General features: G+C 53.1%; 11 protein-coding genes across 11 annotated transcripts; 5 read left to right on the plus strand and 6 right to left on the minus strand.

Moving 5' to 3' along the window:
• Nucleotides 1-2234: 2234 nt before the first annotated feature.
• On the plus strand, nucleotides 2235-4631 carry K489DRAFT_388338 (phosphoenolpyruvate carboxykinase [ATP]; the record flags this gene model as incomplete). The annotated part of the gene is made up of 5 exons (XM_033606407.1): nucleotides 2235-2305; nucleotides 2398-2473; nucleotides 2574-2774; nucleotides 3232-3571; nucleotides 3631-4631. 5 exons carry the CDS (start codon nucleotides 2235-2237, stop codon nucleotides 4629-4631), a joined length of 1689 nt encoding a protein of 562 aa, XP_033460643.1.
• A 1455-nt stretch (nucleotides 4632-6086) lies between these two features.
• K489DRAFT_388350 (uncharacterized protein) lies at nucleotides 6087-7898 on the plus strand (the record flags this gene model as incomplete). Its single annotated transcript, XM_033606408.1, has 2 exons — nucleotides 6087-6202; nucleotides 6341-7898. The coding sequence occupies 2 exons, from the start codon at nucleotides 6087-6089 to the stop codon at nucleotides 7896-7898; spliced, it is 1674 nt and encodes a 557-aa protein (XP_033460644.1).
• A 313-nt stretch (nucleotides 7899-8211) lies between these two features.
• K489DRAFT_318123 (alpha/beta-hydrolase) lies at nucleotides 8212-9555 on the minus strand (the record flags this gene model as incomplete). Its single annotated transcript, XM_033601288.1, has 2 exons — nucleotides 8212-9319; nucleotides 9401-9555. 2 exons carry the CDS (start codon nucleotides 9553-9555, stop codon nucleotides 8212-8214), a joined length of 1263 nt encoding a protein of 420 aa, XP_033460645.1.
• Nucleotides 9556-9925: 370 nt separating this feature from the next.
• Nucleotides 9926-10872, plus strand: K489DRAFT_394158 (uncharacterized protein; the record flags this gene model as incomplete). The annotated part of the gene is made up of 5 exons (XM_033606795.1): nucleotides 9926-9956; nucleotides 10044-10189; nucleotides 10257-10482; nucleotides 10574-10673; nucleotides 10761-10872. The coding sequence occupies 5 exons, from the start codon at nucleotides 9926-9928 to the stop codon at nucleotides 10846-10848; spliced, it is 591 nt and encodes a 196-aa protein (XP_033460646.1). The 3' UTR covers nucleotides 10849-10872.
• On the minus strand, nucleotides 10861-12110 carry K489DRAFT_379607 (glycoside hydrolase family 18 protein). Its single transcript, XM_033604693.1, has one exon. The coding sequence runs from the start codon at nucleotides 12095-12097 to the stop codon at nucleotides 10982-10984; it is 1116 nt and encodes a 371-aa protein (XP_033460647.1). The 5' UTR covers nucleotides 12098-12110; the 3' UTR covers nucleotides 10861-10981.
• Nucleotides 12111-13429: 1319 nt separating this feature from the next.
• Nucleotides 13430-14765, plus strand: K489DRAFT_409433 (FAD/NAD(P)-binding domain-containing protein; the record flags this gene model as incomplete). Its single annotated transcript, XM_033607581.1, has 2 exons — nucleotides 13430-14377; nucleotides 14442-14765. The coding sequence occupies 2 exons, from the start codon at nucleotides 13430-13432 to the stop codon at nucleotides 14763-14765; spliced, it is 1272 nt and encodes a 423-aa protein (XP_033460648.1).
• Nucleotides 14766-15357: 592 nt separating this feature from the next.
• Nucleotides 15358-16069, minus strand: K489DRAFT_409434 (uncharacterized protein; the record flags this gene model as incomplete). Its single annotated transcript, XM_033607582.1, has 2 exons — nucleotides 15358-15693; nucleotides 15779-16069. The coding sequence occupies 2 exons, from the start codon at nucleotides 16067-16069 to the stop codon at nucleotides 15358-15360; spliced, it is 627 nt and encodes a 208-aa protein (XP_033460649.1).
• A 198-nt stretch (nucleotides 16070-16267) lies between these two features.
• On the minus strand, nucleotides 16268-17270 carry K489DRAFT_201691 (uncharacterized protein). Its single transcript, XM_033599600.1, has one exon. It carries the CDS (start codon nucleotides 17010-17012, stop codon nucleotides 16467-16469), a length of 546 nt encoding a protein of 181 aa, XP_033460650.1. The 5' UTR covers nucleotides 17013-17270; the 3' UTR covers nucleotides 16268-16466.
• Nucleotides 17271-18209: 939 nt separating this feature from the next.
• K489DRAFT_317981 (uridine-2'-O--methyltransferas-like protein TRM7) lies at nucleotides 18210-19388 on the minus strand (the record flags this gene model as incomplete). Its single annotated transcript, XM_033601277.1, has 1 exon — nucleotides 18210-19388. The coding sequence occupies one exon, from the start codon at nucleotides 19386-19388 to the stop codon at nucleotides 18210-18212; it is 1179 nt and encodes a 392-aa protein (XP_033460651.1).
• Nucleotides 19389-19773: 385 nt separating this feature from the next.
• On the minus strand, nucleotides 19774-22956 carry K489DRAFT_318135 (Rad4-domain-containing protein; the record flags this gene model as incomplete). The annotated part of the gene is made up of 3 exons (XM_033601290.1): nucleotides 19774-19857; nucleotides 19972-20402; nucleotides 20685-22956. 3 exons carry the CDS (start codon nucleotides 22954-22956, stop codon nucleotides 19774-19776), a joined length of 2787 nt encoding a protein of 928 aa, XP_033460652.1.
• A 1054-nt stretch (nucleotides 22957-24010) lies between these two features.
• K489DRAFT_423911 (cell division control protein 2 serine/threonine protein kinase) lies at nucleotides 24011-25632 on the plus strand (the record flags this gene model as incomplete). The annotated part of the gene is made up of 3 exons (XM_033608258.1): nucleotides 24011-24047; nucleotides 24139-24476; nucleotides 24550-25632. 3 exons carry the CDS (start codon nucleotides 24011-24013, stop codon nucleotides 25198-25200), a joined length of 1026 nt encoding a protein of 341 aa, XP_033460653.1. The 3' UTR covers nucleotides 25201-25632.
• Nucleotides 25633-25660: the final 28 nt, after the last annotated feature.

Consider the following 25660-nt stretch of genomic DNA (forward strand, 5'->3'; position numbering starts at 1 on the left):
CCTTGCGGTTGTGCGTGTCTCTCGTTTTGAGTCGGAGCAGGTCGGCAGGAGGTGATCGATCTCGAGCGGCCGCCAGACCCAACACAGCTTGGTGCATGATTTTAGCTCGACCGAGACAGATACTTGGGTACAAGCGCGATGCAAGTTGTGTCGTGTGAGGAGTCCGAATGTGTCCCACACTTGACGATGATAATTAGAAACTATGAGGATGTATTGCTACGATGGATCTCATCCTTTCAACTCGTGTGAATCGAGCCTCATCGTCTGCCCAGACATGACCGCGTGAGCTGCCCAGGCATCTGAATATCCTCTCATCATGCCCTATATTCCTTCGTGGGGCTGTACCCAGACCGAGAGAACGGGAAGTGATCGTGTGCTCTCACGTCAGCTCACAACGTCCCATCAGAACAGATGAATGCAGTATACATTCACCAGTGCAGGTCCTAAATCTTCCATAACTTTTGATCAGCAAGAGTGCAGATTGGAAACCCCTCTCGCACACACGTTCAATGTGCATACTAGACCCCTTCTTCCCCTGACTGACTTTTCTTACGTCCTTGTCAACCTCAAAGAACAGTAAAATTCTAATAGCGATCGTGATCCTCGTACGGCCGACTCCGCCTTTGAGCCCTCACTAGGTAATCGTGACAGAACATTTGTGTATCCTGCTGGCTGTAAGAGGATCCATCCGCGGGATCAAGCTGACGGCACCGGCAAGGTAGAAACCACCACCTGTGCCACTAGTGCCAACCGTCGACATGGCAAGAAGCCTCGACTTGCCTAGGTTTATCAGGTATCGACAGTATCCACAGCTTGCGCCACGAAAAACTCCTTGGTGTGTGCCAAAAATGGCTCACGATCCCTCACGATCCCACATGTGATATTGATTGTTATTAGTATGGACAGTGTAGGCTTCGATAACGACATGCGGGTGAACAATGAACACCCTCTACGGGTGCCGCTCACGTACAGACTCCGGCTCATTACAGTAACAATGTGCACGTCCTGGACAAAAGGTGAACCGCCAAACCTAGCGTCTTCCGCTTCATTGTCTGGGCTAGCTCCTGCAAGTCAAACATGCTCTTGTCACAGTGTCGTTATTGCTCTAGAGTCCAACATGAATCGCCTGATCGTGGGAACGAAATTCTAAATTCCAGTTGATTCCAGTGTCGGACATATTGGATCGCGCGCCTCGCCTGCGATCAGGCCGCTATCGATGCTGCCGATCCGCTTCCTTCCTCGCTTGTTCAAGGATGCAGAAAAACAAGAAAGAGGACGGGCATATACGGAAAGCCTCTTGGGTCACGATGTCGACAAATGTAATACCGCACACAAAGACTGGAAGTGAATTACGTAGCTATCCAATGATCGTGAGAAGAATTTACCCGTCCCAATAGTCATTGTGAGCATCAGAAGCTGCGTCCCGTGACTCGACAATGTTGCAGCTTCGGCTCAACACCACTTGCAACTTGTTGTCCCAACACGCAGATTAAGCTGAAGAGAAGAACTGTTGCCACTTTCAAACCAGCAACACACAAAGGAACCTCGTCTACAATGCCACGATCATATGGATCCATGTCAACTTGCGTGTGATCGAAATTCACGGCCGTTGGTCTCGTCAGAGCCATTTCACGATTGGCTCATTCCCGCCTCCGGTGCGGGTTCGGCCGGAGCTTGCCCGCCGCAGTAACCAGCGTCTGCCCGGCATATTTTCGTGTGAGGACGAGTCCAATCCGCAGGAACCTCTTCCGAGGCCTTTTTGCGCCCAATCATGCTCGGGCGAAGGGGCAGAAGCTGGACCAGCACACGCCCGAAATATCACCAAGGGAGTGGTGGGTCCCTCAATGCGGCGGGTTAGTCTCGCTGCCGTTGCCCTGCTGGGTTGGTGTCGTAGGAGAGGTTTGTTCCGACTGCTCGCGCTTTCACGGCTTATCCAGGCACGGCCACCCTCGTGAAGCGTGTGAAAGGGCGGCAGCGGCGTTGTCGTCGTCGTCAATGGGTCCCACGAGAGCAGAAAATGTCGCAGGTTTCCATATCTACTTAAAACACCGCTCCGACCCACTGCTTCGTTTTTATTCGCTTTCTTTCATTCTCTCCTCTTCCTCCTCCTCCTTGGTCATTTGTGCGATCTAATCCCAAATCGATTCGTTGATACTCATTGCTAGCAGACGAGCCATACTCACTGCGTCTTCGTTCCTCCATTACTGAAAGCAATCAAATCTCCACTCATCACAATGTCGACCGCTGTTCCCGACCCTACCAAGGAGCCCGTCAACCAGACGGCGCTCCACCCAGCTGGTGTCCAGTGAGTTGCACACTCTGCGGTCCCATTCGAGAGCATTTGTAGACGTTTGCTGCGTTCGAAGACAGCTAGACTGACATCTCGTTCTTCTCCAGGCCTCACGTCGAGCACACTGAGCTCGAGGAGGAATTGCACACCCGCGCACACATCGACTACGACCGTGTCGCCATTGTAAGCTTCGCCCTTCAACTCAGCCATACATGAGAGTCCTTGGCTCTGAGCTCGATTGTAAATTTCAGTGTGCTAACCACAGTCTTCTGTCCTGCTGTAGATTGCCAACCCCTCAGTCCCGACTCTCTACGAAGATGCCCTCGTCTACGAAACCGGCTCAGCCATCACTGCGTCCGGTGCTCTTTCCGCATACTCAGGAGCCAAGACCGGTCGTTCGCCCTCAGACAAGCGTATCGTCCAGGAGGAGGACTCATCAAAAGACATCTGGTGGGGACCGGTCAACAAGCCCATGACCCCCGAGGTGAGTGGCCCGTTGCTTCAGCCCCGCATGCACAGCCATTTGTGGGCCTATGACGCCTTACAAATACCTCTGCCCTTGCCGCACAACATGACACAAGTCATTTACAAGTGTGCATTTCACGTACATACACATACATGCAATTGGTGTTTGTCTGGGAACTTCCCACAATGCACAATTTATTGCTCCCACACCTGCATGGCGCACATCGCGCGACGCGACTGGCAGCGGTCCGCGGGGCTTTCCGGCGACGTCACATGCCCCTCGCATATGCCGAGCTGCCGAGCGGGCCGTTACCGCTCAAGCGATCTCGTCCGACGCCCGTTCTCCCATACCCTACCTGCCCCGCGCATCGGAGCCATAGCCGATATGATCAATTTCATCCCGAGCATTGCCCTTCATACACAATCATTGGTCGGAGATAATCGAATCGCTTACTGACCTTCCATCGCATGTCTAGGTCTGGCTCATCAACCGTGAGCGTGCCATTGACTATCTCAACACCCGTAACCGCATCTACGTCATCGATGGTTTCGCCGGCTGGGATGAGCGCTACCGGATCAAGGTCCGCGTTGTCTGCGCGCGTGCCTACCACGCTCTCTTCATGCGCAACATGCTTATCCGCCCTACCGCTGCTGAGTTGGAGCACTTCCACCCCGACTATGTCATCTACAACGCCGGTGCTTTCCCCGCCAACCGATACACCACCGGCATGACCTCGTCGACCTCTATCGCCCTCAACTTCCACGAGAAGGAGATGGTCATCCTTGGTACCGAGTACGCAGGAGAGATGAAGAAGGGTAAGTGGTTCTTTCTACTCGGACAACTAAATGTATTGTTGGTACTAACAAACGATCAGGTGTCTTCACCGTTCTCTTTTACGAAATGCCCGTCAAGCACAACGTCTTGACCCTGCACTCTTCCGCCAACGAGGGCAAGGACGGCGACGTCACTGTCTTCTTCGGTCTCTCCGGAACTGGCAAGACCACTCTCTCTGCGGACCCCAAGCGTGCCCTCATCGGTGATGACGAGCACTGCTGGTCCGACACTGGTGTCTTCAACATCGAAGGTGGTTGCTACGCCAAGACCATTGGTCTTTCCGCCGAGAAGGAGCCCGATATTTACAACGCCATCAAGTTCGGTTCCGTCCTTGAGAACGTCGTCTTCGACCCTGCCACCCGTAAGGTCGATTACGAGGACACCACCCTCACCGAGAACACCCGTTGCGCTTACCCCATCGAGTACATCGAGAACACCAAGATTCCTTGCATCTCCAGCGGCCACCCGACCAACATCGTCCTCCTCACCTGCGATGCCCGTGGTGTCCTCCCGCCGATCTCCAAGCTCAACACCGAGCAGACCATGTTCCACTTCATCTCCGGTTACACCTCCAAGATGGCCGGTACCGAGCAAGGTGTCACCGAGCCTCAGGCCACCTTCTCCACCTGCTTCGCCCAGCCCTTCCTTGCCCTTCACCCCATGCGCTACGCCCGCATGTTGGCCGACAAGATTGCCACCCACGGCGCCAACGCCTGGTTGCTCAACACCGGTTGGGTCGGTGCCGGTGCCGCCACTGGCGGCAAGCGTTGCCCGCTTAAATACACCCGTGCCATCCTCGACGCCATCCACAGCGGCGAGTTGGCCAAGGTTGAGTACGAGAACTACCCGACCTTCAACCTTCAGGTGCCCAAGACCTGCCCTAACGTTCCCGACGAGATCCTCAACCCCAAGACCAGCTGGACTGGCACTGCTGACTTCAAGGATGAGGTCAGCAAGCTCGCCGAGCTCTTCAACGAGAACTTCAAGAAGTACTCGGACGAGGCGACCCCCGAGGTTATTGCGGCCGGCCCGCAATTGTAGAGCCATGCCTCGAGGCAATGAACTGGTCATCTTCAAATGATGATCGTCTTTCAAAACAAACCATGCCCAAAAAAATGTCAAAATCACATAACAAGAGGTGGAAACACAAAGAGATTGATTACTAGAGGAGGAACCTTGGCAGGGATGGAGTTGACAACCTTGCCATGATGCTATTACCACTGGCTTCCCGTATTGCTCGGGACAGTCCACGCTCGATGTCTTGATGCATGAACTGACAGGATGACAGGGAAGGACGGGTGCATTGGGTGTACGGCTGAACGCTTTGGGTAAACCTCGTGCATATACTTATTCCATCAATTGAAACCCCATTTTATTCATATTTGAGACTCCACGTCTCGCATGCACCTTGGAATTGTTGGTGCATCCGTCAGTGCCCGTTTGTGAATCCCACGAACATCTCGCTCCATGAAGTAAACTATCATCCCACAACGCGTAATATGCATTCGCATGTGAGGTCTGCCAGCATTTGACTGTCGGCACGATCGCATGCGACCGCAGATCACGCGAATCCACCTCATAATGCTGCTAGTGCTCCGCAATATTTGAACCCATCGTATTGTGAGCAAACTATTTTCCTCTCCTCTTAACACCATTCCACCACATAAGTGCTCCTGATGTTCTAGATGGGAAAAGTCGACATGTGGAATCAACGCCAAGCGAGGATGTTGCATTCTATCAACAATCAGGCAAATCGACCCACAGGCGAAGGGCGGGAATGCAGGCTTTTGACGGCCGAAGTTTGAGGTGGTGGGGACACTCCGCTCTCGAATGATGCCCATCACGGCTCATACACAGCCAATCAACCAGCCCTGGGCCCGCTTGGCCTCCGACACAATTGAAGGAACGCCTGAGGCGGCAACCACTTCCGATTCGCCTCATCTTCGCGTGCCACGCAGCGAGGCTAGGGACGGGATGGGTTTGTCGATCCTATTGTGATTATGAATCTTATCGATTTGGCAGTTCATCAAGAACATGCTTCCACGGCCGGCCGAGCTCCACCCATCAACGTGGTTGCGCCTTGATATACGCCGCCGCTGCACCTTCACCGCTGCATCCGCCAACCTGCTTCACATCAACTCCAAATCTGGACTCGTCGACCAACACAAAGCGTGCGATTCTAATCAGGTCTCATTGGTCCCTTTGTGGCCTGCAATCGATTCGGCACATTAGCTGCCATCGCCCTTTCTCGAATCAGGCAGCGGCTTGTGTCACCCATATCTTTTGGGCGGAAAGACTTGCGACAATAGTTTGAACAAGATTAGACCCTGCAGTAAAGCGTACCATCCACCCATACTTTGACACATCGTCGCCGGAGCCGACAGACCAATCTTGACATTAGAAATACAGAAAACAGACCTGGAGTAGCGAGGACAGTGCCGAGAAATCACGAAGGATAGGACCAAGGCGGGTTTTGCAAACCATCGACGGCGAAACATGTCTGTCCGTCGTCGTCAGGTCCCTCGCGATGCTCGTCGAGCGTTGCAGGACACCGCGCATAGTCACCCAGGCGAGCTGAATGTCATCTTCGCGTCGGTCGGCTGCAACGATGCGTACATCGTCGACACATTGCTTCCACGCATCGCAGACCACCCTGACGTCACCGTCTGTGCCATTCTCGACCCAGGATTCGGCGACCAACAGATCGCACGGGCGGCCTCCAACGCTTGCAGTGCCTTACCGAATGCGAGCCGGCACACAAATGTCCGGCATGTGGCCGATGTTGAACAAGAGGCGGCGGAACTGTGTGCGTGGGCGAATATCCTGGTGCTGGCACCGATCGATGCGTACAGCCTCGCAAAGATGCTGACTGGACAAACTGGTAATCTGCTGCTAGAATTGTTGCGCAGCTGGAACGTATCGCGCAAAGTGCTGATGCTGCCGGGAATGTCACAATTGATGTGGAGGAATCCAATGACGAGCAAGCAGATGACAGAAATACGGGACAACTGGGATTGGGTACGGACATTCAAGCCTATCCTCTGGGAATTCGATTCATTTGGCACAAAGAAGGTTACATCATGGGATTCCGCGAACGAGCTGGTGGAAGCTGTGCACAACCAAGTGGAACTTCTCAAACTCGGAGAGGGTCTCACAGTGGCGCCGATACCGCGTGCCATCCTACCCAAACCGTCGACGAGGCCAAGCAATCGCCTGCCACCCGAGCTATGGACCATAATCTTCGATATGGTAGGAGACTGGGAGCTTGCCCAGAACTTGCATGTCTACACAAATTTGAAGCCACCAAGTGATTGGTATGCCCATATCCGCCACAAGGAGTCTGAGGACCGACAACTGAGCGACATGGAGACTCTCGAATGGATTATCTTGTGCGGCACCCTCTGTAATGTCAAGCAATTCGTTCAGGACCGTGGCGTGCCTCGCATTCTTTCCCGGATGTGTCTCACCTTGATGATGCGTTTTGCGATGACGCCCCTCTTGGCCTACCTGGAATCAGTCGATCATAAAATACTGCTGTGCCCTCCAGAGAGGTCCTTCTTCCCCGACAAAGCCTCCGCGGTGTTCGGTCGCGTGGAGATTCTCGAGTTCTGGTGCAAGTCACCGACATTTGCCGACCGGGAATACACCGAGGCGGCTATGGATGGTGCTTCGCGGATGGGCTTTGTGCACGTTCTGGACTGGTGGCGACGTTCGGGACTGCCTCTGAAATACACCGAAGCGGCATTGGAGACGGCGAGCGGCAACGGTCACATCGCCGTGCTGGAATGGTGGAAAGCTCAGGCCTGCATCGACAGCAATAGTGCCAGTGGTATCAGCGAACTAGATCGAGTCGACACCACCGGACGCACATCACCCACGGGACTCCCCCTTATCCGCCTCAAGCCCGGCAAGAGCATCTGCTTCGCCGCGCAGAACGGGCACACGGAGGTGGTCCACTGGTGGTTGGAATCCGGCATCACCTTTGCGCACGAAGACACGGTGGCCAAGTTGGCCAGCGCCCACGGGCACGTCGCCATCTTGGAGCTCTGGTACGAGATGAAGGGCGGCAAGATCATCTTCGATAACTCGGTGCTCCCGTTGGCCACCAAACACGGCTGGATTGCCGTTCTCGAGTGGTGGCGCCGCTCGGGCTTGACGGTCGAGTATCGCATCTGTGACGTCGAGGAAGCTCTCGAGGATGGCTTCGAGGGCGAGCGCGGGGTGGAGATGAGGCGCTGGTGGGCGCACAATGGGTTGAATCTGGGTAGTCTTGGGACGAGCGAATGGATGAAGACGAAAGTTTTGTGATTGGGGGCAAATGTGCGCGGTTCAACGATTGGCATGTTACATGGGGTTTTTCTCGCACTGGATTTGTGGTTTCTTGGTTTATTCGAGCGTGGAGTCTGGGAGTACCGACGAGTCATTCGTCTTTTGCTTGGTTTGGGATTGTTCTTGGGAGGCTCGGGAGGGCGTTTAGTCAGGCGCACGGGATGTCCAGGACGACGGATATGTGCAATATGAATCTATGCCAAATTGGAAAGTTTTCATGCCTAGGCAGTTCATACGAGAGTACAGGAAGAGCGAACGTTTGAGACGAAGTACCGAAAATTGCTACTATTGATCATCGCCCATGAAACAGAGTCATTCGTAACCATTGCGCAGCATCCGAAAGTCTCGCGCGGCCATCACGCCCGCTATCCCAAAGTCCCAGACCTGCCGGGCTTTGGATATAGTCGACCATGTCACTTTCGAACGACGAGCTCGGCGGCGCTAGCATGTCATCTAAAGCCCGCTGCTGGCGCTCGTCGCTCTTCTGTAATAGGCGCACGAATTCGGTAACCTGTGGCTTGAGGATGGAGTCACCGCCAGTTGCGATGTGAAAGGGCGGGAGGCGGAGCTTCAGCGATGGACTCGGATAGCGGCGCGAGGCTTTGCGCCTTTTGACGAGGGGAAGCGGTGCAGCTGTGGGTGGTGGCAAGCCTTGAGATGGCGTTGAGTTTGCGCCTAGAGCGAGCTGTGACCGGAAGAAGTCTTGCTCGTTACTCTCTTCGCGAGATAACTGAGCCAGGAAGTCCATGTCGCTCGATCCTTGCTCTGGTCCTTCTTCGTCGATGGGTGGCGGCGGGGCATCAATGCCTGCAGAACGGAAGAACAGTGATGGAGAAGCGAATGGGTCAAAGTATGCATCCGGCCTGCGGAAGATGGTGCGACGGTGATTCAATAGGCCATGGAGCGACAAATCGACCTTGAGAGGCTCGCCGCGACCGTTCGTGACAGGTTCGGCCGCACCTTCGTCGTCAAATGCGACCCAGTCGACGATAGGGCTACTCACGGCTGCTGCGACGATGCCGGGTTCCCCGATTTTACACTCAGTCAGGGCCAAAGAAGTGGCAAGCGAGCCACCTAGAAGTTCTCCGACGACGGCTATGCGACCGACGAGGTCCGATCGCCCTGGACGACTGATGGCGCGCTTCGCCAGCAGATTTTCGTACACCCAATCATAACCAGTGACAGCGTCGTGGAGCGGAGTCGGGAAGGCATGGCCTGCGAAACCACGACGTCGACAGCGATAGTTGACTTGGACGATGGGACATGGTAGTACCGCGCGCAATTCCGCGACGTTTTGCGCATCCAAAGATGGATCGCTTGCGATTGGTCCACGCGGAAGATAGATGGCTACATGGGGCAGATTCACATCCGGAGGTGTTGATGTGAGAGGATGGTAGATACTGTTAGGTGGAGCAGAAAATTAGTATACTCCAGAACGAAGATGCACTCTTATTGTTTATCGTCTCGTTGGATGAACTTACTCGAGCGATATCTCGCCATTGCTCTTGCAAGGCACAGTGACCGTTTCGTGTGAGGACGAAGTCACGGGAAACGTTGTGTTGGTGAATAGTCGGAATGACGGATGAACGGCATTTCGTCTCGCCGCGCTGTGTCGACCACAGAGCCACACGGACATTTCATCCCTTCGGAGATCAGATGAGCGCCCAAATGACCATCGTCATTCAATCGCGTCGTCGATGAAAATTGATATACGATGTTGGCATTTATCCTGCAAGAAGGGATGGAGTGTCGAATTCGGCCAATCACAACCATAGCTTCTCGTCCACAGCCCGAGCGAGTGCAAATCAACACAAGCGCGCTAGGCAGTGATACGTTACGCATCACCATTTCACGTAATGCATGAAATATCATGATATAATAGCCAGATACATCGTCCATTACCATTTAGAATTGACCTCTTCTTCTCTGCCCAAAATCGAGTTTCAATTATCGCCGACACGTCGAGATTATCACATCTGAAAATAATTATCGAGAAATCGGACACCATGTCAGGTTACGAAGGTGGGCATTACCTAGGTCCTTTATGACTTCGAAGTCGTCGGAAGCAAAGTGGTAGAATCGTACGCTGAAGGATCTATCTTTTAGTCGAACATAATATCGAAGAGAGGCGGCGAGAAGAAGAGCAACGTGCACCGCGAAGGCCGGATCTGGCCACCTTTTTCAGCACACTCGAACTCGTCGATACCTCTGGCAATCGGCAACCACAAAACATCAACTCTGTGCCTCTACCTCAGGACATCTCCGCCGCTGTAAGAAGTCTCGTGTGAAAAGTACAGTGCGCAGGGTTGTACTTACAAGGTTGTGATCACCCTCTAGTACCGTAACCTCGCCAATGCCTTCAACACGATGACACGGCCGGCCGACGATCCGAACACGGCGCTCCTTGACCAGCTTGTGGAGCAGCTCATGGCTAGCGCAGAGCATCCTCCCTCGCAAGTCGACGGCGTCTCGGATGAATTCCTCGAGCAATTAGAGCGAGTGCCTAAGAAGAATCTCAAATCCGAACAGTCATGTCCCATCTGTTCAAATCCGTTCTTAGAAGGTATGTCAATCAGGCTCACCCATCAGAAAATCGTGTTCCCTTCTATTCCGATCGCTTCGAAGCGTGCTATTACTTACAAACCTTCCATCAGACCCACATCCGTTGGTCGTGCGCCTATCGTGTCATAAGGATCACATTTTCGATCTCGAGTGCATAACGCCCTGGCTGAAACTCAATCCGACTTGTCCACTGTACGTTTAGTTTTTCACAAGCCTCCTTTGCGGACAATAGTAGATTCGACGCCTTGGATCAGTGCTAACGAAGCTCGCCACTTTTAGCGACCGTCAGGTCCTCATCAAGAAGAAGGTCGTCGTTCCTCCGCCGGCAGACGATGACGAGGATGAGTACGATGATATGTATGCTTAGCACGATGGGTACGCGAACAAATTCAATCACCAAAAAAACCCAGACCTATGTGGATTTTCTATCAATTCTTATATGTCTATGGATATCATCAGAAGAATTGAGCCAGTGTCGTAAATAACCAACAGTGATGACATCAATCCTGAAACAAAAGACCTGCAGCATATTCCACATTCCCACCCGTCATCCTTAACGCCGCAACAGCCTGCTGTTCATTGAAGCCCAAATCGACCAAGGTCTGGATGTTCTCAGGAGGAAAGGCAACAGGTGGCTGTGGCGGCGCTGGAGGTAGAAGAGGAGGTGGCAGCGGTACAACCGTACGCAAAGTCGCCGCCATCTGCGCCGCCCACTCCCACGGCCGTGCCAGATCACCCGGCAGAGAATTGAAATACTCCCATCCCATCACTCCTCCGAACTCGGGATACCTCACCCGCAGCGTCCGCAAGATGCCCTCCAGGACTGACCAATCTACATGGCCAGCACCATTCCCCGGATTTGTCACGAGCCCCATGACGACTTTTCGTGCGGGCCAGCCGGCACCTTGCACGATGGCATCGTACCACCGAGTTGAAGTCGCATCGCCCCATCCACAATAGAACTGCGCGTTATACCACGCAATCTGCGCGCCCCGCTCGCGCTCCAGCTCGAAATAGTCAAAGTCGGGCCCAGACAGCTGGGGTTGTTTGCCGGATAACAAGGCACTCGCGACGGGCGCCAGGGTGATGAGGAAATCAGGACCCATGTCCGCGCGGAGTCGATCGATGAGGCGATACGCGCAGGCAAGCGTCGTGGGCTCCTCGATGTCCAGGTCCAGCCCGTCGAGCCGGTGGGCGCGGATCATGTCGCGTAAGGGCACGTAGTGGCTTTCGAAGCTGGCGGTGTCGCCGGCTAGTCGCGCATAGGAACCCTGCGCGGCGCCGCCGAGCATGCCGAGGATTTTCACGCCGGCGGCTTGGAGCCAGGCGGTTTCGGCCCAGAGGGTTTGGAATCGGGCATGATTGGGCGGATGGTCGTTGAGGGTGATGGAGCCGGGTGGATCGTTGAGATGGATCGCGGCGACGATAACGTGGGTCACGCCGGTTGCGTGTGTGAGCAGCGGGAGTAAGGAGACGGGAGGGCCGTCGTTTGGGCCGTGGTGGGTCTGATGGTAGACTATCACGCGCGGACCTTGATTGATCGGTAAGAGTGAAGTAGCAGCATCCGTTGTCGTCGCCGTCGTTCCATCATCGGGGTTTGGAAGGGCTGGGGCCATGATGACGAGTTCGCCTTAGGGTCTGTAAAATAATGACACGGGTTGAGGTGAAGGTGCGACAAGCCCGTCAGACGGCATGCCCCGCGACGCGTCAAATTGATGGAGAGTTCAAGGTTGTCATCATCGTTCTGGCTGATGGACCCCGCTGTAAGGGTTGCGATGAGGCTCTGTTGGGGCTAACTGAGGGAATGCGGAATGCGCATGACACACGTTGCAGAGATTATTCATTGATTGGGTCTCATCTTCTGTGTATGGCCTTTGCCGTTGGGGTAAATATGCCTGAATGGTTTTTTCACGACTCGGAAGTATGAATGGCACCGAGACTCGAATGCTGAGCAGGGCAAGCAAGATGTTCATGTCAACATGTGGAGGACCAGGGCATCGTCACTGGAGACAAGACACGCAACCTCAGGCATTCAATACGTGCCCAGGTGTTGGTAGACATCTGACGAAGCGGTCTAGGAGAGCTACGTCGGCAAGACGTACAGCGGAAGATGAGCATGTCGAGACACATACACGTACGTACACAGCCTCCGAATGCAATAACGAGAGGACATGGACATGGACTGACGATCAACGAAGGAGGACAACGGGCGACGGAACTCCTCCGAACGCCGAAAGCCGCCAACGCGAGACCGTCGCGCTAAGGAAACAAGGAAATAAGCATCAACGCTAATAAACAGCCACCACTGTCGGATGGAGCAAGTCGGGGATCCGAGAGTGAGAGACACTCATGATTAGGTATCATTCTATTCGAGTCGCCATCTCTCGCTTTGCTTGTTATCAGACATCCTCATCCATCTGGGCGATGTGTATGTCATCAATTCTGGGTCAACATCGGTCCTGGAGGATCGCAGATCATCAGTCAACATCGGTGCCACGACTGTGCCATCTGTCAGCATGCTGTCATCATCAGCGTATGGCCGCGTTCGCGGATGGAACAAGAGGACATCCACAACGAATCCTGAGCCATGATCCGATGAGAGTTGGGTGTAATTCACCTACCAGTATGGCAGAGTTGCCTTTGTGAGCTTACCGGCCAGGTGTCAAGATGGCTCTCTCTGGTACTCTATATATATCTCCGCCTCGTGCTGCATCAAGTCCACTTCCAGAAGCATTGATCAAAGAGAACCGGAATGTCTCTCTCCCTCTGCGTAGATGTGTGTGCATCGGCACCCCACTTGATACATCCCCGTCCTGGTAATCGTCACGTTCTCCTCTCATCCGGATGAGGTTGAAGATGAGCCATATTGCTTTGAACAGATCTGCTCTTCATCATGTCCTCTGCTACCCTGCCTCATCCATCGCCTTTAATTGGTACATCACTTCCAAATGGCTTCTTCAGATAACCTCAAGGTAATCATCCTCGGTGGTGGCATCGCCGGACTCACCACAGCCCTCGCGCTTACCAAATTTGCACCTGCTGGCAAAGTACCTACCATAAACATCTACGAGATCCGACCTGAACCTGCCACCATCGGTGGCGCAGTCAACCTCACGCCAAATGCTCTTCGAATGCTCGATGCTCTCGGCGCCCTACCAATCATCCGGGAACGCGACTACGGACACGATATCGACTACCTAGAAATCTTCGATGCACACAGCGGCAAGATTGCCGAGTCCAGCTTTCGAGGGCCCGAAGGCAAAGGCGTCGGCACGCCACCATACAAAGCCCTACGGATCACTCGCGGAGATGCGCTCAAGGGAGTCCTTGCGGCGATAGAGGCCCAACCTAACATTACCATGACCTGCGGCAAGCGTACCATTAAGATCGACGAGACGGCCGACAGCGTGACATTGACCTTCGAGGACGGTGAGACGGCGACAGGCGATCTGCTCATGGGCTGCGACGGCATTCACTCTGTGACACGGCTGAAGCACGTCGAGCCAGAGCGCAAGGCGACCTATTCCGGCGTGAGCAACGCCTTTGGCTTTGCGCCCATACCTAAAGATTTCAAGGTCCACTTCCAATGCACCGCCATCAACTTCGCCCGACGTGGGATGCTATTGACCAGCTTCCACTCTTCGGCGCGGGACTCGGTCTATGTAGGTGGTCTGATGCAGGTAGCGGACATTGGCTCCCGGGACGGCTGGAAGGCCGTCGGCGGCGACGCGGAAGCTACACGCAAGCAGCTCCTGGAGCGATTCGGCGACACCAAGATTGAATGCATCGTCCCGCTGATCGAGAAGGCGCAGGACTTTTTCCTGTGGCCTGTGTTCACCCTGAGCAAGGAGGGAAAGTGGTCGACGAATCGAGTCATGTTACTAGGAGATGCTGCAGTAAGTCCATGTCTTAGCGTTTTGCTCCTTTTGTCGAGTATTAATTTGAGTGCCATCGCTACAGCACGCCATGCCACCTCAAGGAGAATCCACCGGCATCGTCTTCGAAGACACCGTCCTCTTCGCCCGCTGTCTCACACGGTGGATCGAAAAGGGCCAACCGGGCGGAAATATGAAGGAGGCCTTTGATGCCTACGAGAAGCTCCGACGGGATCGCATCGGCGTCGCCTTCGAGGAAAGCAAGAATGTCGTCAGCACCGTCTCGGACGCCGGCTGGTTCGGCCATTTCATGAAGACGACCATTGTGCCGTGGTACCTTTGGTTCACGCACAGTTATCGGGAGAAACATTTCATTGAGGATGTGACTAAGGTGGATATCGGATATTGAGAGAGCATGTTTGGGGCTACGAGCTCGTTTTGTTTGCCATATGATGAGGATGTCAGACCGGGAACATTTTCTTGAGTTGCAAAGTTCAGGGTACAGGGGGGTCTCTTTCGGAGTTCGGCATCGCGTCATTTCATGGATTGTGTTAACGTCATCTTCGCACTTCTTCAAATCACGCAAATTGCCTTCTATTTATCCATCAGAAATGATTTCTCGACAACAGTGTGTGGACAGAGCACAGACGGGTTATGTGTGACGATTCATCGATCGCCAAATACTCGCTGTGGCATTCGAGGCGGAGACGGCAAGTACAGCGTGTTCGTACACGGCAGAGGGAGCATGCACACATGATGTACACATGCAAGCTCAAAACCAACAATGAACCAACCAAATCAGCATCATAATGGACTCCCATTCTTAACTAAACTAGTTCACATGGGCTTCTAGCTCAACCTTCAAGGCTCTGGCTCCGTGAACAGAAAATCAATCGTACCTCCCATGATAGAGCGCAAACATTAATCCCAAAATCCCCCTCTCAATCACAAGGCGAATGTTCCATGTTTCTCAAACATCATTACCATGACCGTCTCATACCTCAGAGCATGTACGACCGTTGATGCACCCCAGATGCACCAGGTGCCCCCGGCGCACCAGCACTGCAATTCTGCGGCTTGAACACACCGAGGTCGACCAACCAAGCGCCCGAGTTGAACTCGGAGTAGACGGTGTTGATGAGCCAGACGCCGTCATTGCCGCGGACGGTCTCGAGCACGATGATGCCGGTGATGTTGGTGGGGCTCATGCGTGACATCCAGCGGAGCGTGACGGTCTCACAGTTGTGCCATAGGTTGAGCTGTTGGAAGTCGATGGCCGGCTGGGAACCTTGGCCTTTCTCGAACTCGGTGCGGCTTGCGAAGGTGGGGACGCCGCGCTAGAAGGGAGAAGACGAGTTAGTCAGCGGTCGTGTTTTGTGAAGTTGAGATGGATGGGATGTGATGTTGAGGTGGGAGACTTACAGGTAGAGGACCGTTGGGGCATCCGTTGTCGATGAGCTCGATGACGCTGTCGGTGTAGTCGTGGAAGTTCTCAGTCAAGGTCTTCCGGGCGAGAGCGTCACTGTAGTTGGCGATGAGTGCATCAAAGTTGTCGGCCACCGTCTGGGCATCTGAAGCGGTCATACAGGCATTGTTTCCTGTAGCGCTCCAGTCTGGTGACTTCCAGACGCCCCAGCTACCGCCCCAGGTAGCTGCAACGGCATTGCTGACGAAGAGAAGGCTCGAGGCCAGAACGATGGAAGCTGAACGCATCTTGATGATTCGATTGAGGAATGGCAGTGTAAGTAATTGGTATCCTGAAAGTGCGACTTTAGTGGCGTTGTTAAAGTAGTATGTTGGCCTTTGGGGTATCTGAAGAGCTGTCGATATCGAGCAAAATTCCAGGGAGACCTGAAGAACGATCAAGTATATAACGAGAGACTCAAGTGAGTTGATGAGCGAGTGTCAGGCTTGATGGCCAGTAACGAGAGGCGGGGGACGATAGAAGATAAAACGTCAACGTGGCACCGGATGGACGAAAGAAGAAGGAGGAAAAGGGCAGTGGTTAGAAGGAGGAAAAACGGAAATGATGTTTAGGTAAAGGTAGCCAACGAGGGTACGCGTGATTCAACGGACAAAACGCACGATTTTCCGGCCGGTAACAAGAAATTCAGCAGTGGCACACGACATAGCGAAGGCGGCGGATATTGTAGATCACACGCTTTCGGACGAATGTTGGTCTTGTCCTACAAGTGTCATGCTCGCTTGCATGTCTGCTTGCTCTTCGTAATGCTGCCTGTCCTATCCGAGCTTCTATAGTGAATGTAACGATTTCCTGTTGATCATCACGTAGCCCGCTTGGCTGTCCAAATTTTTGCAGCGGAGAATTCGCGAATATGATCATCGGACACTCATCAATCTTAGCGTGGCAGTCTTCCACGCGAGAAGCGATGGACTTGGTATTAATAAATAGCACTCCAAGAAGGGGTACTGTGTCTCGACCGGAGATTAACGTCCATTGACTCGTGGCTGTCTGCTCAAAGCACTTGTTCACTACCCACTTGCCTGCTGGTGGTCCGCTAGTCCCGGCGCGCACTTGTTCGCCAGCAATCAGTCGTGTGGCACACCCTGCTCCTTCGCAATGATACGATATTCTTGAATATTGGGTGATATGATTTCTTGTAAACCAGCATGACTTAGAGTCTCTAGAGATCATTAGCCATCACTGATTTTGCCAGGGCGTTGGACGCTATGCGTTGTTATGCGGCGATCTTCAAAATAGGCTTCGCAGTGGCCGGACGAGTGGGGCTTCAGAGCACGACTGGATACGTTGTCAACAGATCACCCAATCATTTGCTGCAGGCAGCACTATAGACTTTGGGTGGTTGTTAACAAATCAGCCATGAGAGGTTCATCGGATGATGTGGCGGGGAGCCGTGAGGTCGGCATTTGGGCGAGGCAACGTCGAGATCCAGGTATACAATTAAGCGCGCTAATGCAGGTCCACCCATGTGCTACATGTTGCACTGTGTTAAAATTGATTTACCGTCCATGAGGTCATCTTTGACCTACCATGGGGTGCGCTGCCTCATCGCATGTTTCACCCTTTCTAATTGCGGAGAAAAATGCCGATACAGTAGCACCAGAATGAAGATCATTTGTAGATCGAATCGCAAGACGGGAATAGGGGGTTAAACATATTGAATTGTGCTCCTCGGTCCGCATGTTGACGAAGCCCATCGTTTCGATGGATGCTTGACCGGCTGGTCACTCACGTGTCACTCTGTCATTTCATGAGCTCCGCCGACCGGATGCAGGATTGACATCTTTCCTTCCCGAAATTTCGCATTCCTCATCTCTCGGCACACGGCACATGATCCGCACCAGGCTCGACATTAAATCACCAGCCTCCCGAGGTCCACTGATTTTGCTGCGATACGAACGTTTCGTCGGTCTCACGTTGCGTTGTTGCTGGGATATGGGTAGTGGCAAGCCCTTTGGGCCTGTTCGGGACATACCCAACTTAGCGGCATCTGAATGTACATTCCCTCTGTCTGCTACTATTGCCCAACCTGATTAGGCCGATGTCTGCACATTGCGTGGGACACGACAAAGTTTGGCACAGATGAATTAGATGGCCTCACGATTGTTCGTACCAAGTGTTCGAGCTCATGTTCCAAACGACTGTAGCAATGAAGATGCCGATGTCTTGGGGTATGCTGTAGGCGCACGGCAGGCCATAGAAGATCATTCCGCTCGACTGCAGGTCAAAGATGATAGTGGTGCTTAGTAGGCCGCAGTATTCCTCCTGCGCCGGGTGTGACACAGCGTCGTATGTCATTCGACAAGCTGCCCAGGTGGTCACCTTGTTTTTGTGAAGGACATGAGTGGATTTCATGAGACAACTCACGCTTCATACAGTCGATGCCAGCTTGGTCTTGCCATATGCCCCACCCATCTTCTTTCTCTCTTCCAGTGCCATTCGATACGGCGGTGCCGTCGGAGGCTGAACAGGATCCAAGCTGATATGACCTTCAGGTAACTTGTGACTCGCATCGGCATCGAAGGCACTTAGATCGCCACAGGCTAGAAAAGGAGCAATCCACCTTTGAGACGAATCTGCCTTGCCGTCAAAGTCCACATCCATGCGGGCTACGCCATCATCACCGACCATTGCTTCTGTCATCGCAACGTTTGATGTGGTGTTTGGTAATGTTGGATCGCCCAGCGACCCCAGAATTTGACTGCCCCCAAGCGGATCGTCTAAGCTTGCCTTGAAGCCAGGTGGCGGACGGAAATCCAAGCAAACAATGAACGCTTCGACACTGCTGGCGCGACTACTCCGCGGCTTAGCCACGTGCACGTTGGCGAAGACCACACGCAATTGGGCGTACAGTAAATCGACATCCCGACCGCGAAAGATTTTGGCCACAAAGGCTCCGCCTGGTTTCAGCACGCACAGTGCGAGATTCAGCGCTGCCCAGAGTAGTTGCGATTGCACATACATGTCGAGGTCGTGCAGACCGGTGACATCAGGTGCGCCATCCGAGATCACGAGGTCGACGGGATTGCGGGAAATGCTCGTGTCGGCAGTAGGTTCGGCAGGAGCAGTTGTCACTGATGTCGTAGCTGTATCTGTAGGGTCCAATGCCTGGAGGAGTAAGGGAATGGTTGACGGATGTGTGATATCAGCCTTCAGGCAGATGATGCCGTCAAGCGGCGACATAGGCTGAAGGTCAATGGCGACGATTTTGATGTCTCGGCGAGGTCCATCGAAAGCAGTGGGAGGAGCTGGATCGTTGGACAACGCTGAGAAAGTTTCGCCAGCGGGTGTGCGTTTGGCGAGAAGTTCGGCATGACGTTTGTCTTCCCATGTCCGCCGACCGATTCGTTCGCCTTTGATTAGCACTCGTGACAGAACCTGGGACCAACTCCCTGGAGCGGCGCAAAGATCAACCACTCGCGTCACGCCTTCAAAAAGATTGAATTCCTCATCGAGTTGCAGTAGTTTGAATGCCGAGCGAGCTCGCCAGCCTTGTTCCTTTGCGAGACGATAGTATGCGTCGCGCTTATCCTTGGATGATTTTCCCATGACGGATCGCTTCCTACTCTAGTCGAATTGTTACAGCGTCTTTGGATGTGTTGGGACGTGGCATTCGAACGGGTCGCAATTGTTGATGTCGGCAATTTTGGTGAATGGCGGGGCAGCGTGCCACTGGCGTTACGTTCTTCACCCAACGACAGGATTTTCGATTCAAAATTTCCTTAGTCGACGCGTCTACATCATTTGATAGCCAATTTGGCGTATATAGAATGGATGACCACTAAATATCACTTTCGAGATGCTATGTTGTATTGTTGACGCTGCAAAGTGAGTACTGCGGTTCACTTTCCCAACACTTTTGCGCCGCCTATGTGCACAATTACAACCGAATGATGAACGTTGATCCATATTGTTAAATGCATCCATTTGTTCCTCAATCACTTTCCAACCAATCTGGTTCGGCATCATCGTCTTCGGGATCATGCGACAATATCGAGTCTCCATCGCTATCATGTCGCTTTATGGGGCGTGGACTTGTCTGCGAGGTATCCAGATCCAGATTCAGATCCGCTCGCGAGGTCGGAGGTATCGATGTTATAGGAGGTACTGAAATTATCGGAGCGGGACTCACCAGAGCAGGAGATCTTGGACCTTCTTGCTGTCCCAAGTCGGTTCTCTGCCCAGCTACTGGAAGGACAGCCGGTCTGAGGTCAGCTTTATCGGATTCATTATGATCCGGCCCATCGTTATAGCCGTCAATTCCCCCAATTTCGAAGGGTGGAGATCCGGCCTGGCGATCGGTAGTGGCACTGGTCTCTAGAGCGCTATGACCAGCGCTTCCATCTTCGATTTCCAAACCTGCAGGCACGAAGCCGCTACCCATCGCGTAATCAACATTATTCGCGTCCCCAGACAAGAATCCCCCTCCTGTCATTTGATCGTCGCCATCGGCATCCTCAGGGAGAAAACCACCTCCCATTGTATGATCATCAACATTTGCATCTTCCGGCAAGAAGCCTCCACCGCCTTCATGATCCACATCGTCAACTCCACTCGCCGAATCTAGATTGTCATCTGATAAATCATCGTCTTCTGCAAAATCCTGGCCACTGAAGTCTTCTTCTTCTCCGTCGTCCTCATCCTCGTTGTCGTTATATTTCTTCTTCCTCTGATTTCGCTTTCCAGGTGCTCTCTTCGTTTTGGTAAGCTCCGAGATCGAGAATAGTCCAGCCGTTGGCATTGGGGCCTCCTCAGTCTCATCGAGCAAGAAACCACCGTTTTCAGTGCATCGATCCATCGCGCCTTGTTCATTTTCGTCACCGCTGTTTTGAACAGCTAATCGACGTGAATCCGTGCCCCCATAAGCACTGACACGTTCAGTGATACGTAGACCGATGACGAAACGCTTCCATAGACGCAGTGCTTCCAAGCTTCTCGCACGGGAAGCCTCCTCAACAGCGTCTTCCCGGAAGCTCTCGAGTGCGGCATGTACAGCGTCAGCATGCTCAGTAGCAACAATGATGCCATCGATAATTGCAGTCCCATGCCTGCCTTTGAAGGAGAAGCCCGTGACAGCGTCTGCAAAGTCAACTCGCAGCAATAGTGCAGCTCGGCTGGCTTGTGCATCACGGATGTGTGTACCGCCAGCCGGAATCATTGACGGCGCGTAAATGTCGAGGTTTCCAAAAGCATTCCTGGGCACCCGCCCATTGCGCACAGGAGGCGGGACGTAGAGAGATGTTTGAGAAAAAGAGTACAGACCAGTTGTCGCAGCTTGTGCTGGATCAGCAGCAGCATCTGGGTTGGGTGACTGGTCTCTTCGTGTACGAGCCCGGACGTATTTGAGTGGTTGTTCATTCGGTTTGACCTCACGCCCGGCACGATACCATTTATCAGCACTTCGACATTGCAGAACGTCATTGCGACGATACACTGACTCCATGCGAGGTTTCTTCGCAGACCCAGCATTGACTTTCCCAACCTCACGTTTCGGATGAATGACTTCGTTTCGCTTGAGATGACGTTCGAGAGCATAATAAGGATGCCCTTTGAAATCGAGCACATTTGCTGGTAGACCCTCGCGTGCTTCTTTCTGTGCCATTTCCGCGTCTTCGATTTGATCGCGGTCGAGTTGACCGTCCAAACGTCGGAAAATGCGGAGGGTTCGCTTCCACCATGAGACTCCTGATTCGCCTGCGGCCTCGACTCGATGTCTGCGTGTCTTGGCATTGTATGATTTTGCATAGCGCCGAGTAACGTCTCGAACTACGCCATCGGCCTCAAAAGCCATGACGTATGTCATATGATTCAGGCCATAGGACAAAGGAGGTTCAACACTTGATGGAGTGTTGATAGTGTTCGTCACGATCGGGTCGACGACAACCCACTTTGAATAGGACGGATTAAAAGCTTCAACCCAGAAGACCGGATACGAAAGCTTTTGGATTGATTTTGATCTCTTCCTAGACGACTGAACAGGTACTGTGACCGAATTCAGCGAAGGCTGCCCTAAACGCCTACGTATAGCAGACAATCTCCCGAGACTGCTTGAGGTCATGACATTGGCCTCATCACCGCTGGCATCATCTGGAGGGAAACGCTGATCCGAAGCCATTGCTAGATACCTGGGCTTGATAGCCTTCTGCGGCGTGCTGGCCTTGGGGACGCTGCCAAAAGGAAGGACTTGCAGTGAACAAACAATTCGAGCATTGACACCAACGGATCGAAGCATGGCACAGAACAGCTGATTTCCAACATCCTGAGATCCGCGGACGGATTTGGCAGCCGAGATGAAGTCATCGAGATCCATGCAGCCAGCGAGATCAATGTGATCGTCAGCTTTATCGTCACCGACTTGCCACTCAGGCATCTTCAGACCAGGTGCAGTAACGCGAAATCGTCCCGTGAAAGCAGCCACAGCTTGTTGCAAACCATCCATAAACATCTTGTTGCGCTGGTACTGCGTCGTGTTAGGATCAGGATCCAGAAATGGTAGCGCACGCGGAGGCAGCAGTGAACGCAAGTGTTTCTGTACGCCGAAGTTGTTGCACCGCCCATTCACAAACATACAGTGCCCGAGCAGGCAAAGCACATGAAGCTTGTGAACCAGTAGACGATGAGCTTTGTCAACACCGCTGGAAGGTTTGCGCTTGCTCGATACACGAGGCTTTGGAGTTGTCTGCGGGTCCAGCGATATGGAGACATCCTCAATCTCACGCTCACGCTCGGATTCAGAATCCCCCTGAAAGCTCAGCGCGACGTCTTCGAAGGCAATGTCACTGCCTTCTGACTCGGATGAATCCTCAACAGTCTGTGGGCTGATTTGCCGTCCATGTATGTTGGCTTTCGAGAGCGAAGGAAGATCTTCAGGATCCGACGAGATGGGCATTTCGGCCACGGCCTGCGCAGACCTCGCGATCGGTGTGACTTTACGTCGCTTTATCGGTCGCTCCTCAGTGCCAGTTGGGGGAGTCGCGTCGGTCTCCGCAATCAGTGATTGGTAGACATCGGGCAGGTTTCCGTAGTCGGCGGATTCATTGCGCCGAGAGCCAGAAATCCTCTTACTACGCCGTGAGCCGGAAGCTGTTGCTCCCTTTCGACCTCCACTGGGCGCCATGATAGAATCAAAAACGCGCTTTTGTAAGGGAAGTGTTCAGGTCGAGGCGGATGGCTTGCGGTCCAACGTCCGAGCGAGTGGACGCGATTTGGTTACGTAACAGGCGATGGCAAAGCTCGAATCAGTCAATCGACATCGTAGACCGTCTCCGCTTGCATTGTGAAGCGAAGATGGACGCACAGTATTGCGTCCACGATCGTGCTGTAATCGAAGTTTTCATACACTGAAGGAGTAGAAGGATTCGAGGTCTGATGGATCAAATTCACTTCGCCGACGGAGAGGGAGTCACCAATGACGTGGTAATCCTGCGAAAGTCCGGGCAAGCACGAGCCATCAACAGATTTGAACCCCTCCGCAGGCTCGTTGATGTGTTTTCTCCCGTGATGCGGATATTGATCCAAGACCACTACGGCGTATTTTGATGTATCTAAAGCAACCATCTCAGCAACCCCAACGAGATGCATTAATCGTGTCATTATCCATCTGCTGCTACCGTTCAAGCTATCCTTTGGGCAGTTTGACTCATGGTGATCAACCAGGCGGAAGTCCAGTAGATTGTCGGAGGAAATGTGCCTAAGGCCGTCTAGATCCCGCGACACGCTTTCTGCCCGCCCGCCCTTGCCACATACGCGTCTTCCTCGTGAGGATTGTTGTATGCCCAGTGCAGGCGGAGTTGCGGATTGTGGCAGTGAGAGTCCTCTCCCCGATTGTTTTTCTCAGTAGAAGTGGAAGTGGCTCAGATTTATACCAAATAGAATGTGCATGTGTTGAAAACACCTGGGCAAAATTATTGTGCATTTGTATGCTGTGACTCTCTCTTCAATCACGTTTATAATCCAGAAGCTCCAATCCATGGAAATTATAGGCGTCGTACCAAACACACTGTACATGTTCCAGATCAATCACCGCCACGCCACGTAGGATTAACCAAATCGAATTCTTGACCAGAGACCGGGAAACAGCAGGAATCTTGTGCGATTCATTCTGGCGCATTCCTCTTCCCTCTCATCACACAACTTTCACCAGTAGCATCGTCAACGTCGCATAGCTCAACATGGAGAACTACCAGAAGATGGAGAAGGTGGGCGAAGGTACGTGTTTGGCGCACTGCTTCTCTACATAGACACAGCGCGGTCTGTTCAATATGACAAAATGAAGCTCACCACTCGCATCAATCTACAGGCACATACGGTGTCGTCTACAAAGCGCGTGATCTGAGCACTCCTGATCAACGTATCGTCGCACTCAAAAAGATCCGTCTCGAAGCCGAAGATGAAGGCGTGCCGTCGACCGCCATCCGAGAGATCAGCCTGCTCAAGGAGATGCAGGACCCCAATGTCTTGCGCCTGTTGAATATTGTTCACGCCGACGGACACAAATTATACCTCGTCTTTGAGTTTATGGACGTCGATCTCAAGAAATACATGGAGGCACTGCCAGTCAACCAGGGTGGACGCGGTAAGCCACTACCAGAGGGTGTTTTGGAAGGCAAGGGTCACTTGGGCCTCGGCGAGGCCGTGGTAAGTCGTGGATTGCTATCAACGCTGGCATCATCCATGTGCAAGCATGCTGACGGTGTGTCTAACCGTACAGGTCAAAAAGTTCACGCTGCAACTCCTACAGGGCATCCGCTACTGCCATTCACACCGCGTCCTTCACCGAGATCTCAAACCACAAAATCTGCTCATTGACCGCGACGGCAACCTCAAAATCGGTGACTTCGGTCTCGCACGAGCATTCGGCGTTCCCCTCCGCACCTACACCCACGAAGTCGTCACTCTATGGTACCGCGCACCCGAAATCCTGCTCGGCGGGCGGCAATACAGCACGGGCGTGGACATGTGGAGTGTGGGCTGCATCTTTGCGGAGATGGCGACGCGCAAGCCGCTGTTCCCAGGCGACTCGGAGATCGACGAGATCTTCAAGATCTTCAAGCTGCTGGGCACCCCGACAGAGCAGGAATGGCCTGGCGTGACATCGTTCCCGGACTTCAAGCCCTCGTTTCCCAAATGGGAGCGGAAAGAGAATGACGAGCTGATCAGCATGGACGGAGTCGTGATCTTGGGCGATGAGGGACTCAACCTGCTTGACGCTCTGCTCGTGTATGACCCTGCGGGTCGCATGAGCGCCAAGCAAGCGGTGAATCACGCGTACTTCCAAGATGCTGCGAGTATAGCCCTGAACAACAAGATGTACGGAAACAGCAGCGGCGGCGGTGGCGGCCGGTATAATGGATATCACTGAGCGCAAAATGATTTGACGCAGTGATGAGCGATTGGAGAGCATTGTCACGAGTATCATTGTGAATCGGTGTGCAGAAGCAAACTCTCCCACGTTGATCACCACATATGTTTCTCGATCATGAGCATTGGGATAATGAACATTCTTCTTTCTCTGCGCCAGGTGTGTAGAGACAATGGCCCGGCGAACTTGACCACACAAGAGGATATGAGTTGGGCAGAGAAGGCCAGGCTGTTCAAAGCTACACGGGTTCGGCGTTCTCATTTTGGCAAATTTCACTTCAAAAGTACTCTTCGAAAGAGTAGACCTTTTCGTTTGATCAAAATTCAATTGACATCTTTGAAGTCCGTACCTTTCTCCTGTTATGTCAGGGCGCGAAGTCGATTGCACAGGATGTATCTTTTACTCGATTCTGAGCTGTCGACAACGACAGCAGGCCCGACATTCGACTTTTTGAAGACGA

The sequence above is a fragment of the Dissoconium aciculare genome (assembly GCF_010015565.1).
Source record: "Dissoconium aciculare CBS 342.82 unplaced genomic scaffold K489scaffold_5, whole genome shotgun sequence".
NCBI classification, from domain to species: Eukaryota; Fungi; Ascomycota; class Dothideomycetes; order Mycosphaerellales; family Dissoconiaceae; genus Dissoconium; species Dissoconium aciculare.

What these genes read in the sequence shown, in the direction of transcription:
- K489DRAFT_379607 (XM_033604693.1), bottom strand. Translation starts at nt 12,097, where the DNA reads ATGGCCCCAGCCCTTCCAAACCCCGATGATGGAACGACGGCGACGACA.
- K489DRAFT_201691 (XM_033599600.1), bottom strand. Translation starts at nt 17,012, where the DNA reads ATGATCTCTAGAGACTCTAAGTCATGCTGGTTTACAAGAAATCATATC.